The sequence below is a fragment of the Sapajus apella genome, unplaced genomic scaffold (genome assembly GCF_009761245.1).
Source record: "Sapajus apella isolate SASKATOON/1434 unplaced genomic scaffold, GSC_monkey_1.0 scaffold36, whole genome shotgun sequence".
Lineage (NCBI taxonomy): Eukaryota > Metazoa > Chordata > Mammalia > Primates > Cebidae > Sapajus > Sapajus apella.
Genome location: NW_022436976.1, coordinates 26,573,708 through 26,590,206, shown reverse-complemented (window position 1 = coordinate 26,590,206; position 16,499 = coordinate 26,573,708). Strand labels below are relative to the sequence as shown.

Here is a 16,499-nt window from a genome sequence, read left to right as displayed (position 1 = left end):
TTTGTCCAATCATTTTATTCCAGACTAAAGGTTCACTGCATGCCCAACATAAGTTAATTTTCTCTTCCTCATTGTGGAAAATGAGGTTTGAGCATTACTATTCCTTTCCATCCTAGAGCCACCCCTTGGGTGCAGTCCTATTACCTGAGTCACAGCTTATTTTGTGTGCAAAGTGAAGGCTCTAGATTGAGACAGTAACTCCTCTGGGCCTCTCCACTGTGTCTTTGGACTCCTCTGATGGATACCTCTTTAAGTTGCTCCCTTCATCCCCCAGGAGAATCCAAGACTCATCTTTGCAGTCAAAAAGCCTCTCTTTAGAGTGTTCATACCAGGGCCCTGTGTGTTGGACCAGATTCCTCCCAGCCTTTGAGCAATGCAGACAGCATTGTCAGCTGCTATGAGGGCATGTGTTGTGGATTTTCTCTCCAGGGTGGTTTACTGGACTTGTATCTAAATACACAGAATGTTGAGGCTGATGGCCTGCCTTCATCTAGCTGGACAGTGAATCCTTATATTCTTTTAATTTTAGTGTCCCACAAAGTAATTTTTAAAAGACAGACAAAAGGAAAAAAAAGTTCTTGGCCAGATACCTTGTAACGTTTGATAAATGTCAGCTATTATTATAATACTTCTTAATAATTTTACTTTATGGCTATGGCAGACTTTCACAAATATTTCCTTTATATGATTTATGACATAACCTTGTTGATAAATATTACTATTTCTCACATTTTACAACAAGTCTCAAAGAGATGAAATACTTTTCTACCAGTATCAAGTCTTGGTGAAAGTCATTTGGGCTCAAACTGGAGTCAAATGAAGGCCCTTGGATCTTTTTTTTTCTTTTTTTGAGATGGAGTTGCGCTTTTGTTACCCAGGATGGAGTGCAATGGCGCGATCTCGGCTCACCGCAGCCTCTGCCTCCTGGGTTCAGGCAATTCTTCTGCCTCAGCCTCCTGAGTAGCTGGGATTACAGGCACGCGCCACCATGCCCAGCTAATTTTTTGTATTTTTAGTAGAGACGGGGTTTCACCATGTTGACCAGGATGGTCTCGATCTCTTGACCTCGTGATCCACCCGCCTCGGCCTCCCAAAGTGCTGGGATTACAGGCGTGAGCCACCGTGCCCGGCCCGGCCCTTGGATCTTAAAGAAGGTCCTTTGGCTCTAAATTCTGTTTTGTTTGTTTGTTTCTGCTATACCATGTTTCTTCCTCATTTGGGTTGGTGGATTTTCAACTCCATAAGAGCAGGTACCCAATCTCTCTCTTTATCCCTTACTGTTATATATCCCCAGAGCCAAATACAGTGTTTGGCGTTGAAAAAATACTCAGTAAATATTTACTAAAGGAATTCATGTCTCCCGGCCAGCCAGGAGCCAGTCATATGGCTATAGTACTGAAGACCTCATGCCTGGCTTACCTGTGGCCAGTCTTCCTGATGGCTATGCAGGATGTTGGCCACCTGTAAGAGTCATTAGTGTAACCAGAGAGATGAGAGGAAGGATTGCGAAGTTAGGCTTGCTTTATGCCCACATGATATGATTCTATGTCAATCAAAAATTGAACATAAATTGAACATCCTATTCAATTTTTTCACAGTGGCTAAAATGGAAGTCACATTTACGGGAGGAAATAACTGTCTTTATAGAAACAACACTGAAAAAGACAATGCATTTAATGTGTGTTGTGATGTAGTGACTTATAGCACGTAAGCTATCATCTTGGAAGTCTAGAGGCTCAGGGTCAATGGATGTCCATTGAGGCAAGGAAGGTGGCAGGCTAGAAGTTCAAAGAGATGCAAAATGGCATTCTTTTGGAGGAGTAAGTAAATCTCATTTCTCTGAACACCTGGGTTGGTTTTACTTTCTTTTTTCCTATTATAATCCAAAATGACAATAATTATTCTGTTAGCGTAGGGATATATTCATTTAATCTGTGAAACAAACTTTAGTAAATGCTGTGTACAAAGTACTGTGCCTGTTGATGGGGAGGAAAGGAGGAAGCCAAGCTCACCATTTATCTCAAAGGGTTCCTGTATCTAGGACTAAGAGCGAGAGGCTGTGAAAGCCATTCCCCTCCTCCCCCTATGTTTTATTGTTAAAATTTCAAACATACAAAAAAAGTTGAAAAAATTTTACACTGAATACTCAGAGCCATCACCTAGAGCCTACCATGGACATTGACTGTTCTTGCTTTATCACTTACGTTGTCTCCATCTGTCTGTTCCTCTGTCCAGCTTATGTTTTTGGAATAAGTTGGGAGATCATTACACTTGTGAAAGCAGTTTGAAATATTAAAAATTGTTTACCTTTCTGAAATATTAAATAAGTTTTAGTTGAGATGTTGACCATGTTTCATTGCTGTATACATACATGGTCAACACCTGTAATAGACTTTATTAAATATCCACTGTGTGCTTTTAAATCTTCTATCCAATTTATTCTTATGAAAATCCTGCGAGGTAGATGCTATCACTTGCTTTGCAGATGAAGAAATTAAGGATGAAGGGATTTATGAACTCTATTACCTCTGGCAGTGCTGGAATGCAAATCCAGGTTTCTGACTCTAAGAAATGAATTGGAAAAATTGTTGTAAAGGTTAGCTGGTCAAATGCCAGTCTTTATTATACAGGTACAGATAAGACATCCCGGGAGCTTACCTAAGGAAAACAAAGCAAACAATTAGAAAATAAGACTTCTCTCATTTTACTGATTAATTATTAGTTATTTTCTTAATAATGAGTTTACTTTTTTATCATTTTTTATTATTACTTCACCCTGATCAGAGAAATCCACTTCTGATGGTTTAAGTTAAAAATCCCAGATATACATTTGTTTGACATAAATTTTTAAGATAAATATGAATGCTAGAATAATACATTATCAAAGTTATTAAAAGTTTAGGTGTTCAAAGTTAGACTCAAAATGAAAGAATCATACTTGAGACTGGCTGAGATCTGTTCCCCGCCACTACACAAACCCTGACCCAGAGCTTCTTTTGTTTGTGCTCCAGCGCATTATAGTTACCTCTCCAAGAGCTGACTTTGTCCTTTTCTTTGCATTCCCCTAACATATTTGTAGTGAGAAAGAATGACTAAACAGTGGAATGAATTCCTTACCTCTTTTGAACCCAGGGGTCCTGGAAGTACTGACATAGCTAAGACCTCCCTGGAGGCTTGTCTGTTCATCCAGCATGGCACTCTGGATTCCTATGGCTCCTGTCTCTCTGAATCCTCCCTGTATGGAGAGGCTACGGATTAGATAAACTTGGGAGTGACCTCGGTGATAAAAAGAAGCCTGGTCTTAACTCTGTGGTTCTGTCAATACCCATACCTATGCCCTCTTGAAAAGCTGCATCAGTGTAGCTTCTAGGCTGGTAATCTCAATGATCAGTGTCTTTTGGCTCAAAAATGCAAAGCGAGGCAATATTCAGAGGAAATTAGAGAGCAGACTAAGTGACTCTGTCTTACCTGACCTCTGTTTCTCAATGGCTCTGCTAAAGGGTCTGAACCGTGGCATGGAAGTACATTTTTTTCTCAGTAATGCTACATGTGTAGAGTATTGGCACTTACCCAAGCAAAGCAAGACAAACAATTAGGAAATACAATCTCTCTCTCATTTTACCCATTAATTATTCATAATTTTATTAATAATGACTTGATTATTATTATTACACTGCTGATTAGTGAAAATTATTGGTCCTGGACTATCACCAGTCCCTGGTCTGGCATTTGGGAACAACCTTTATGTGTAACCCCTGAAAGTCTCCTTCAGTCCTGGCCTTCTGTGAACCTGAGAGAGATGAGAAGAGAACCAGGGACTAGAGTGAAGCCTACTGCAGTTGTCTTGGCATGAGGCTGTGTGGTCTGGCTCTGGCTGGGGGTCAGAGACAAAGCCCATGGACCTGAGAAAGAGAGTGAATCACTGTGCAAGTATTTATTGAGCACCTCCCATGTCCTGGGAAGCGGCTGCTGGAGAGTGGTGAAGGAGCATTGAGTTTGGAGTTCATGTGGCCAGGGTTTTCCTCCAGCCCTTCTACCTATTATCTGTATCATCTGGGCAATTTACTTCACTTAAGGGCCTTAGTTTTCTGTCTAAAAAATTGTGTTGATGTAGTATTATGTATCGGAAGGTGTTCGGTAAATTGTAGAATGCTGGTGGTAGTGATAGATTTTCAGAAGATAGTGACAGAAAGAGTTGATTTTTTGAAAGAAAATTAGGTTTGTTTTTCATAGACTTACCTCTAGAGGCAGGTAAGAAATCCAAGAGTGAAGGGAAATGGAATTCACATTGTTTGAAGGGTATGTAATTTTAAAAGTAGTGGTTTTTAATCATCCAGACGACTTAGGGAGAGGATATTATTCCTGTTTGAGCGGGTGGAACAGTCTGAGAGACACTTACCTCATGCAGCTACTGGATTTCCCTTCACTCCAGCCTGTCCTGTTTCTACAGCAGCTCAGAGACCAAAGTATAGGGGAACAGAGGAGCCAGAGACAGTAAATCCATCCCAAGGTCCCCTCAGCAAATGCTTCCAGGGCAGTTCCACTTGCACTATTAGTAATACCTTATAGGATATCCTTCACAAATTTCTCAGAATGGTGGCCATAAAAATGGGTGTGTGTTTTAGAAATAAAAATATTGTGGTGCTAACAAGTTCCTGCCGGAGTAGTTCAAGGACGTTCATTCATTCAGCAAACATTTATTGAAAATTTGTTTTGTTCCAGATACTTTGTTAAATGTTGGGAATATAGCAATAAAGAAAACAGAGTCGCTATTTCCAGGATGCTCATATTCTAGAAAGGAGATAAGAGATAAAGTCACAGTACAGCATTAGTGCAGTAGGAACTCAGGTTACTCTAGAAATACGGCCCAGTTAGGTTCGGGGGGCCAGGGGAGGTAACATGTAGGCTGTGGGCCAGTGTATGAATTGGGCTTGGCTAATAAGCAGTTGAGGTGAGGTAGTTTGTAAAAGCTAGTCTGGTGGCAGTCTGAGGAAATGAGACCTCTGTGGGGCTGCAAATACAAAATGGTGAGAGCTTAGACTGCAAGAAGCTCTGTGAGTCCATCAAAAAGTTCCTTTAAGTCCTTTTTATATATTCCATACTATTAATTATAGGATTTTGGGGGGAAGGGTGAAGGGGGACCTCATGGAATAGAGCCAGTTCACCCTAGCCACAATCAGAGAAAGGCCAGAAGCTATTTGTGATCCTTTTATTGACTCTTCTATTTCAAGGACCTAGACCTAAGAACTCCGGAGAAGATGAGCTTTGAGCACTCACGTCCTCCCTGGGCAGACAGAGCAGCTCTCCTCATTTCAGTTGTCTCAAGCATAGACAGCGTGCCTGAGAATAGAGCAGTGAATTAACTCCACTTGTCCAAGAGGGTGGGACTGAATACTAGACAAGGCCCTTTCCACCTCTCTTGGGTGGTAGGGGGTGGTGTGTGACTCAGAAGCAGTGACATCAGCCATGACTTCATTCATCTAGAGGTAAGACAGTGTGCAGACCGCAAACACGGCTGGTTTCTGCCCTCCCTTCTCGATGCTCTGTCTTGTCGGGGACATTGACATGGTCCTGCTATTGTTTCCTACACATTTTATTCATGTCTTATGTTTAAGCTGTTCTTTTTCTTCACTCCATTCTTTTTTGTTTCTTTGTTCATCTTTTGCTTTTGTCTTTATTTTCTTTTCTCCTCTTCTATTTAGTTTTTTTGTTTCATTTTCTTTCCCAAACTTCTCTTTTGTCTCCATTTTCCATTTTTCCCATTTGCTATGCCCTTTCTCCTCCCTCTGTGTCAGAAATGTATATGGAAACACATCCTTCTGCCTCTTATTTCTTCTCTCCTCTGGGCTTCCTACCAGCTTATTGCTATCTTAACCTTCCTAAAACTGTGTTGACAAATCACGCTCCATGCAAGGACTGATGGTGGCTCCCATTCTTTTCTGCCCCAAGTATCTAATACAAGTTCAGATTTACCTCTTACTACATCTCAATACAGGTCTCTCAGAATGACCTGTTCCTTCTCCATGGCTATAGTTCCTTCTCCATGGCTATGGATGCAGCTGATGCTTTTCCTTGCACTTTTACTCAGGCCATTGCCTCAATGTGGCCTTACCTCCATCCCATCTTCCTCAGTCTTTGCCTTCCCTCTACATGTAGATCTGACACTGCCTCCTAAGTAACCCCCTTACTTACCTCCTTCCCACAGCACTGTCTCCTTCGTGATCATATAGAATCCATAGTTTATAAATTATATATTTTAGAACTTGAATTATTCTATACTATTTATACATTCTTCCTACATGTTTCATATGCATAGCTTCTTTGTTCCACCTAGCCAGTAAGTAACCTGAGGATTGAAACTGGTATCCTTTCTTCTTCTGAGAGCATACCTAGCACATACTTGGCCACAAACCAGGACTTACAGACCAATTTCTGCACAGTCAAGAAATATTTTATTGGAAAAATAGTTATTTGATGCTAATTCTAGGGAGATAGATGAACAAATTATAGTTCTTTCCTAAAAAAAGAACCAAGAGTCTAGTAGAAGAGACAGGCCCACACAAAATTTGAGAAGAATAATGATGGTGGAGGAAACTAATGTTTACTATAAGTGTGCAAGGATGGGCACATGAACATGTATAATCTCATTGACTTGAATTCAGCTAACAATCCTATGAGCTAAATGTTGCTACAAATGAACAAAGTGAGAATCATGACATTAGGTGACTACTAGTCAGAAATAACACAGCTAGTAAATAGGAGAACCAACATTTCGACTGAGGTATGTCAGTCTCTAAAACCCCTACTCTTTCCTGAAGAGGGAAAGATGTGGTGAAACTGACATTCTAAGTAATAATAAAAACAATCATAAGTAAAAAGTGCTTACTCTGTGCCAGGTGCTGTTAAACAGATTACATATATTTGTTCATTTGATCCCCCATCAACCCTATGGCATAAGTACTATTATTGTCATGAGTAATTTTTTAGGATGAGGAAACTGAGATAAAGAGTAACCAAGTAGCTTGCCCAAGGCCACATAGCTGCAAAGTACTAGAGTCAGGATATTCCCTCTTGCAGTCTGGCTCTGGAGAAGAGGCAGCAGAATGTACTGAGGCCCCTCTGCATATAGTAACATATTGCATGATCAGAACTGCTGTTGGACGAGTCTGTTTAGAGAATCAAGGACTGTGGAGATACTGACAGGTGAAGGTGTTGAGAGGTGAAGCTACAGAGGAAGCCGGGAACTATCACAAAGGACCAGTGCCCTCCTCAAGGACCCTTAACAAACCATGCAAGAAATTTTTCTAGAAATATCTTCCGTGAGGTTGTACTGTTAGGGATCCATCATAAGGAAGAGTTTAAGTTCTGATCTTATTCTGCTACTTGAGTTGTGAATGAACTTTTTGTTTTGGCTCTTGTCCATGCCCGGCAGGAAATCACAGTGGAACTCTGTAACAGTAGTGTAAATGAACAAGTAAGGATGTATATACCCAAATAGGCTCCAAAGAAATGCCAGTTGGAACAGTAAAGTACATGTGCCCTTTACAGGTTGGGGTTAAGTTCAGGCTGAAGGACATTTGGAAAGAAAGAGGAAGGGGCATCTGTGTGAGCCAGATTGGAATGGACACCAGGTTGTCCTCAGGTGTCCCAGAGTGCTCAACATTTGATGGAGCACTCTCCCCACCACAGCCCCCGTCTCCATTGGTGCTTGGCAGCCATTCAGTGGTGCTGCACTGACCTGGGAGTCCAAGCCAGGAAGTGAATGAATCCATTTTCCAATTAAAATGAAACTTCTCCAAAGGACCTGCTCACCCTGAGAGGAGAAATTTATCTTCCTGGCAGTCTGGCTTGCCTAGAATATGTCTCTGCTCCTAAAACAGACTGAGAAAAGCCATTAGCTTGAATGAAAAAAGAGAAACTGGGACAGTTCTTATTCACAACCTCATTCATTTATCCATTCATTCCTTACTTTTATTTCTGCAGACTTTTATTTGGCTTATACATGTCTGCTCATTCTTTCATTTATTTATTCATTAGTTAACATTACTCATCATCTACAGATCAGACACAACGTTGTATCCTAGGAGTAGAGATATTTAATAAAAAACATAGTTCTTGCCTTTGAGGAGCTTTCAGTCTAGCAAGAGAGACAGACAAATGAACAGATGATGGGAAATGCAGTGATAGGGATATTCACAGAGTATTACAGGGGCATAGCATAAGAGCATCTAAGTCAGCATAGGGAAGTCATGGGTGATTTCATGGAGTAGGAAACACCAGAGTTGAGTTCTAAATGTGTATACACAGAGACATATACACACTATTGCTTCTGTTTCTCTGGAGAACTTTGACTAATACAGGGTGATAAGGTGGGCAACTCTTTGTGAATTAATTGGGAGTTGAAATTAGAATGGGGATTGAATGTGAGGAATGAGAGAAGTCGAAGATGACTCCTTTGGTAACTGGATTAACTGACATAGGAAATCAAGGAGGAGGAACACACTTGGTGGAAGATAACAGATTCTGTCTTGGATATGTTGAGTTGGAAGTGCAGTGGGACATCCAGGAGACATCTCAGAGGAGAGTTTGAATTGGAGTTTGAGATTTGGCATGTTTTTCAGTGTGTAGTTGGTTAGAAATACAGGAGTGATTGAGATTTCTCAGAGAGCATGGGGACAGTGAGAAGAACATTTGGTAACCTTTGTATGAGGCAAGATCCCTGGGGAGCATCAACATTTAAAGAGCAGCTAAAGAAAAGGAGCCCATGAAGGCGACAGAAAAACACTGATGAGAAGAGCATGAGAAGGTCCAGGAGAGTGAGATATTGAGGAAGACTTCCTCATCTCTCCCTTTGTCCCAGTCTTTGACTTTCTTTCATTTCTGCTCCAAGAACTGTTCACCCTTTCCAAAGCCTTCTCTTCCTATTAGGACTGCCTACCTCTCTCCCATAGTTATTACCACCTACAAGGCATTGCATGATCCAGGTCACTGTGGCATCTCTCATTTCCTCAAATAAAAAAATGCATTTCTGCATTATATCATGTTTTACAGAGGCAGATGACTGAACTCAAACATTAGGCTGGGCATTAGCGATCAAAATTTTGGTCTGACTTTCCATTTACCCGTTGTGTGGGACCTGGGGATAATCATGGTCCCTTCCTAGGCTTTAGGTTCAAAATCTGAAAGCATAGTTTTCTGATTCTTGCCTTCCCTTTCTTAAAGAATTATACTGGCCAGATGAGATCATGCATGTCAAAGTGCTTTGAAAACTATGAAGCTCTGTAGCAGTAGAGTAAATCTTATTGACTTAACTGGCACTTTATATTATTTTACTTAATCCTCACAACATCCTTGGAGGAAGATGCTAGGAATGTGGCATTTGAGGAAACTGGGGCTTAGAGAAATTAATTTGCCTAAAGCTACACAGCTGTTAAGTGGTGAGGACGGTAATCAGAATCAGGTCTGCCAGACTCCAAAGTTCTTATAGACCCCACCTACCGCAGCCTTGTTTTCCTCATACTTACAGTGGTGTCACACTCCTGGGAAAGTCAGCTTTGCTGAATATCATCAGTTTTCATTAAAATGATAACATATTTTATGGTTAGGAAGTCAACTCTAGTGTAGATTTTTTCTTTTTGTACAAGAGGAAAGGCCTCCGGGGAGAAGTGGGGGAAAGGCATGCATATAAATCCAGTTTTTGAAAATTAAATAAATTATACAATAGAATTATTTCATTTTACAAATAAATTGCATGATGTTACCGTTAAACAAATTCTCCTCTAATGGGAGTAATGTGTCTTGTCTATTCAGATTTTTGTTTCTTGGGTTTTTCTCGGCAGTGACATAAATATTTTTTCCACTTGACCTTTCGGCCTCTGCTTGCATCTCTCCCTGGAAGCCTTTTCTAGCCTCCCCAGGTCCCAAGCCCTTTCCCTCCTCTGAGCCCTGTCTGTGATTACTCAGAGGCAGATATATGGCCACACACAAAATATTATGATAACGGTATGGAGCTGACTCACCAAACCTTGGTATCGAGCTCATTACATTATTGTCATATATCATCTTATTACTTATCTATTCCTTTGTGCACATCTTTCTCTTGAAAGGACCTGACTTTAGATTTTCTTATATCTGAATGAAACTCTGCATTTTTTTTTTCATGAGCTAGACTTGGCTCTTGCCCTTTAGAAGTTTGTCATTTCAAGGTGGATTTAGGTATATGAATGAACATTTAAGATACAGCATGTCATGGAGAAATTCACAGAAAAGGTGACATCTGAGCTGGATTTGAATCAAGGACAGAGGTTTGATAAAGTGAGAAGATGGGAAAATCAATTCAAGTAGAGATACCAGCTGAAACATAGACCTGGAAATATGAAAGAGTGTAATGTATTTGGGAAAGTAAAAGAGGTGAGAACAGAATGGAGGGTGTTAGATGAGCCCAGAAAGTCATCATAATAATGATCACGGCCAAGTTGGAGGCAGGTTAAGTGTCCTGAGGGCTAGGTCACAGAGTTAAAATGGGATTCTAGGCCATGAGGAGATACTGAACCATCTTTAACAAAGGAATGGAATGGGAAACTTTGTTTTTAGAAAGATGCCTCTAGTAGTGCAAACCTCTCAGCTTATCTGTCTATCTGGTGTTCTGTCTGTGCATGGGAGTTTGAAACACACAATTGTTTTATTCATTCTGAGAAGTTTCTGGCTGGGGTTTATGATCTACTACATGCTTCCAGCGCCATAGTTTTTTAAGAATGACATTGAAGATTATGTTTCTTCCTGAAACATCTTTCCTCTCTGGGCTATCAGCCTGTGCCCTAATTTGGAGTCTTGAACATAGGGTAAGGATAAGATCTTGCTCTTTCTTGGGTATTTGTGCTGGAAAACAACAGCATGAGTACTTGGAATGTGCAGGCAGGACTATTTATTGGGTGGGGAATTAGGGAGCTCTGTTCCCTCCCTTTTATTTACTGCTCACAGCAGATAGCCCAGATGGAATCCCTTAGCAATTAAATAGCAAATTACTTGGATAATCCTTTTTAACTGGTCATGCCTATCTTCTCATGTTGCCCCTCGACCCTAGTGTCATGGCAGAAGCTGCCTCATTTCCCTCACGAGTTCCCTCGGTGTCTAGAAGCAGCAGAAACTTCACAGCTTCCCTTGAGTGGGAGAGAAAGGGTAAAAGCTACTCCTCTCTGTCCTGAGGCTGGCAGGGCGGCTGCAGCCTCGAATCTTGGACGTACTGCCCTACCTCCACCCTTTGCTTAGACCCGCAGCTGTGTGAGCTGTGAGTAGTAGCCTCCTCCCAAGAAATGCTGTGGTTTGATGAAGTAATAGATGATTTTTTCTTTTTTTACAAAAGCTGTTCTCTTTGGTTGCTTTAAGCTGAGGGATTGCTTAGCTCAAAGGATTGTTGTTGGAATGCAGAAGTCTTTTGTGCCAAGTCATATACCCCAAATCACTGCGGATTTCTTTTTTCTTGAAAAGACTAGTTTTTGTTAGTTGCTTGGTAACTGGAGGATAGAAAGGCTTGACTCATTCAGCCCAGAGAGCTCCTAGTTTGCACTCTATTAGACCATCACCTAATGAGATACTTGTGAAATTGGTGTGTGTTGAAGGCCTGCTCCTTGCACTCTCTAATCCATAGAAAGTTGGAGATGAAAGTTGCATGGGAGATGATAAGTATGTAGAAGTTATGCTTGTTGTCCGGGATTGAAATTGTACAGAAATGTGCTTAGAAGGGCTTTTGTTTGTCTTTTCTTCTGTGAAGAGTGGCAATAACTTCCATTATGACATTTCCAAAAGGTCCAAACCCACACCTCTGATTGGACTGGGAGGTTCAAGGTGGTAACTGTGGCATCGCAGAAGGAAAGATCACTTACTTTAGAGAGGGAAGCCCTGTGACTTTGGGCTAAGTCCTTGTGGTCTGACCCCTAGTTCCTTAGTATGCGAGTATTGTATATTACCAACACACCTGTGAACCATCTGAAGATTAAATGAGGACACTGTTGTAATCTGTGGAGGATTTAGAGGATAATCACTATGTCCTAATGTAGGCCCAGTGGTTACAAGTATAGAATTAATTCACTAAGATTGAGGCCTTTGGATGGGATTGTGTGGACTGGAGAGAAGGAGGGACAGAGAGATTTTCCTGCAGAAGTAGACTAAAAATTCATCTGTGGGGGTAATGTGCTCTTGGCCAATATGGCATTTGATGACAAAGCACTTGTGAATAAGGTAGCCTAATATAAAAATCTGCATGGGGCTGGGTGTGGTGGCTCAGCCTGTAATCCCAGCACTTTGGGAGGCCAAGGTGGGCGGATCACGAGGTCAGGAGTTTGAGACCAGCCTGACCAACATAGTGAAACTCCCACCTTTACTAAAAATACAAAAAAATTAGCTGGGTATGGTGGCGCATGCCTATAGTCCCAGCTACTTGGGAGGCTGAGGCAGGAGAATCACTTGAACCCAGGAGGTAGAGGCTGCAGTGAGCCGAGATCACGCCACCAGGCTTCTGGAAACATTTCCTGTCATCCAAACCCTTACTTTACTTCTCTTTGCTGGCATATCTCCAGACTTCCCTTTTATAGAGAAAGCAGTGTATACTGCTAGCTTCTCCTCGAGACCATGTGCATCCTTAAGAGTACCTCATACTTCCCACAACATGTTATTTCTATAAATATTTGTTGAATTACTAGACAGTTCAGCTTCACCTTCAGATTCTTCTAATGTGAAGAGTGCTTCAGAGCTTATAGAGGGCTTCCACATGTGTTATCTCCTTAGAGAGGAGCTGGGCTGGAATCTGGCTTTGATCGGTGAATGTTGGTATGGTCTCAGAAAGAAAGAATGCCTGGACTCCTTTCTCCTCCTATTCTCAGTGTCTCTTTTTGGCAAAAGGCTTGAAGTTCTTTGTGACATTCTGCTTGGATTCCCTTGTCCCACAGTGGCTGTCTGTGTGGCTACAGGCTAAAAACTGTTGTTATGTAATGTCTTTAATGACCACACACAAGATCTAAAAGAAGTAGTTATTTTTCCCTGAGTTTAAGAAGATTGTTGTGCTTCCACTTGAAGCACTGGTTGTTGCTGCGGTGATCTGGCGTTTCATATCTGGTCATTGGCCTTTGATTTCTGGAACCTTTAGAAAGAGGCTGGTTTTTCTCCTCTCCCTGGCTACTGATTGCTGAAACCACAAGACATATGGAAATAGATTTCAGGGACTATCCAAAAGGCATTCTGGTAGTTTGAATCACAGAGTTTCAAAGGCTACCATTTTCTGATTGTGGCTTGTTAGCTAGTATATAGAGATACTTAGAGATACTACTAGTTCATAGCTGTGTTAGGAATATTTAGTATCTTTAAGTTTTGCTTTGTTTAACATTAACATCTTAGTATGGGCATTCAAAGAAAAGTTTAGAACAGGTCATTTTCTAGATACAAGCTTTCACCTAGATGTTTAGAAAGTTAAAACAACAGTAACAGAGAATTAGCATGATACTTTGCCTTTTACATCTGAACTCTTGATATTGTTTTGGTAGGGCCAGCACTTAGGATAGTACTGTTTATCTGCTGTAAATAGATGTTGGTGTTTATATAGTAGAGTTAGGGAAGCACTATGTAGGAAGAGCTCACAGAATTCCGATAAAGGCCAGTTGTTTACAAAATAGATATAATAACAGCCAGAACTTTTGTGTTGCTCTAAGGAGATAATACACATGGAAGCCCTTTATAAACTGAAGCACTCTTCACATAAGAGGAATTGGAAGGTGAAGCTGAGCAGTTTGTCTAGTAATTCAACAAATATTTATTGAGTGCCTACTTTGTGTCACCCTGCAGCAGTTACTGAAATATGCCTCTTTTGGAACTTCTGCATTGTTGCCGTTAGGTTCCCAGAGATACTCCTATGCTTATAATTCCTTTTACTTATAGCTTTTTGGAGAGGGAGTAATAGAAACCAGGACATGGAAATTTGTCTGGATGATAGGAAACCTTTCTTGCTAGTGCTTCTGTCTTCTTTACTATTCTGTTTTTGACATTCTACCTCTTCAGTTGCTTGGCAGAAAATGGCCATTTCATGCTTTCCAAGTTTATCTTACCTCCAGTTCCATTCACAGGCAGAAGTGAAAGGGTTCCATATTTGTCCTGAACTTAGAGTTCTTGGGAGAAGAAGTCTGGTTGGCACATCTAGGTCACATGTCTAAACCTGGTCCAACCAAGTGCTTGTAGTAAGGGGATGAGACTTACGTAGTTCCTACTTGGCAGCTGAGGGTCCTCTCAGTTGGGGTGGAGGAGGGGTGACAATCATCCAGTATCATGGTGAACATGACTGATAAGATCCTTGACCTCACAGAGCTTATAGTCAGTCTGTCAAGAAAGAATGACATTTGTATTAGTCTGATCTCATGCTGCTAATAAAAACATACCAGAGACTGGGTAATTTATAAAGGAAAGATATTTAATTGACTCACAGTTCAGCAAGGCTGGGGAGGCCTCAGAAAACTTAACAATCATGGCAGAAGGAGAAGCAAACGCACCCTTCTTCATTTGGGTGGCAGGAGAGAGAAGTGCAGAGTGAAGGCAGGGGAAGCCCCTTATAAAAGCCTCAGATCTTGTGAGAACTTACTCACTATCATGAGAACAGCATGGAGGAAACCACCCCCATAATTGAATTCTTCCTATAGGGTATCTCCTCTGACACATGGGGATTATGGGAACTACAATTTAAGATGAGATTTGAGTGGGGCCACAGCCAAACCTAATCAACATTACACAAATAATTGTGGGGGTGCTAGGGGTTGTATGACAACTAGACCTAAACTTGAGCAGGAGATCCTGGAAACCCTCCCCAAGGAATGGTGGTGGGCAGGGTTCACCAAATGTGGAAGGCAGATGATGTGGATCCTGGAAGGGCACAGGGTGGTGGGTGAGGGATGAATGTTTTATGCAGAAGCAGCAAAGGAAAGAAAATGCCCAGCAGTAAGAACAAAATCTGGCCATTTGGCAATATAGAGAACCAAGTCTTTAAAATGTACAGTGGCTTGATTATGTGGCCATTCTCTTTGACTTAGACTGGAAGTTCTTTGAGGGTAGAGACCATCTTTTTTTCCATTGACTTTGGAAACAGTTGGCATATGGAGAATTTTATATGGCAGGGCGGATTTAGTTTCATTGGGCAATTTCTGAGTATAGCATCTTTCCAGCTTATATCTCCTCAGTGTTGAAATCTTGTTATATGTCTTAAAGTGTATCATCTCACCATTCACTGGCAAGATGGATTGCATACCTTACAGTGTATACTTTCAATATGTCTTGGCTGTGTCCCCACCCAAATTTCATCTTGAATTGTAGTTCCCTCATGTTGTGGGAAGGACCCGGTGAGAGATAATTGAATCATGTGGGTGGTTTCCCCCACACTGTTCTCGTGGTAGTGAATAAGTCTCATGAGATCTGATGGTTTTATAAGAGCTTTCCCCTTTCGCTTGGCTCCCATTTCTCTCTCTTGTCTGCTGCCATGATTGTGAGGCCTTCCTGGCCACGTGGAACTATGAATCAATTAAACCTCTTTTTCTTTTTAAATTACCCAGTCTTGGGTGTGTCTTTATCAGCAGTGTGAAAATGTATTAAAACAGAATTTCTATCTCTCCAGGTTGGTGAAGTGGGTTTTAAGGGAAATTATGGTCATTTTTGGAAGGATCAAGAATTGTCAGCTTTCCTTTCTTGTATAAATACTGCTTTTATATCATTCCTCCCCCCACCAAACTCCTGAACAGATGTTTTAATGGGAATTGTTGGCTATGCTTTTGTTTTGAAAAATTTGAAACATTATTGAAAGAGGAGAGGGGTACAAAAACCCCATAATTGATTCTAATATATATTTAATTTGGCAGAACTTGAGAGAGACTTGCTGGGATAAGGCGGGACATTTCTTTGATCTCCCAGACTTCTTATCATGGAAGGCAACAGGTGTCACAGCACGGTATGTTAATTACAAGTTGGATTGTATTTGCGTTCTTCCATTCTTGGATGTGTATATATTGCTTTTTTAACTGTCTTTGACTGGGTATACTGTTGGTACATCTGCATGTGATTTTGCATACTTGAAACATCTTGAATCTATCTTCCACCTCTACCGCACATGCTCAAACATTGTTGTTCCTAAGAGCCCTGGAATGTGAGTATCCAAGGTGAAGACCGTTCATTAAAATTGGTCACATTTGAAGGAGATGCGAAAAATCCAGTCTGAAATGTGGGTTTTTCCAAAGGTGCTTTTTACATGATGAATAAAAGAAAAAAATACACCACACACACACACACACACACACACACACACACACACACTCTCTCTCTATCTCTCTCTCACACACACACACACACACACACACGCACAGAGTCATGCATTTCTTAATGACACGGATACCTTCGGAGAAATGTGTTGTTAGGCGATTTCATTATTATTGCAAACATCGTACTTTCACAAACCTAGATTGTGTATTCTACTACAC

General features: G+C 41.0%; 1 protein-coding gene across 14 annotated transcripts in view; it reads left to right on the top strand.

The window, feature by feature from the left end:
- FGGY (FGGY carbohydrate kinase domain containing) overlaps window positions 1-16,499 on the top strand; it is a 429,508-nt gene that overhangs the window by 58,287 nt on the left and 354,722 nt on the right. For all 14 annotated transcript variants that reach the window (XM_032297123.1, XM_032297121.1, XM_032297119.1 and 11 more), the window contains one exon: window positions 15,885-15,973. In XM_032297123.1, the coding sequence (XP_032153014.1) occupies window positions 15,885-15,973 (89 nt within the window). The remainder of the gene's footprint in view (window positions 1-15,884; window positions 15,974-16,499) is intronic.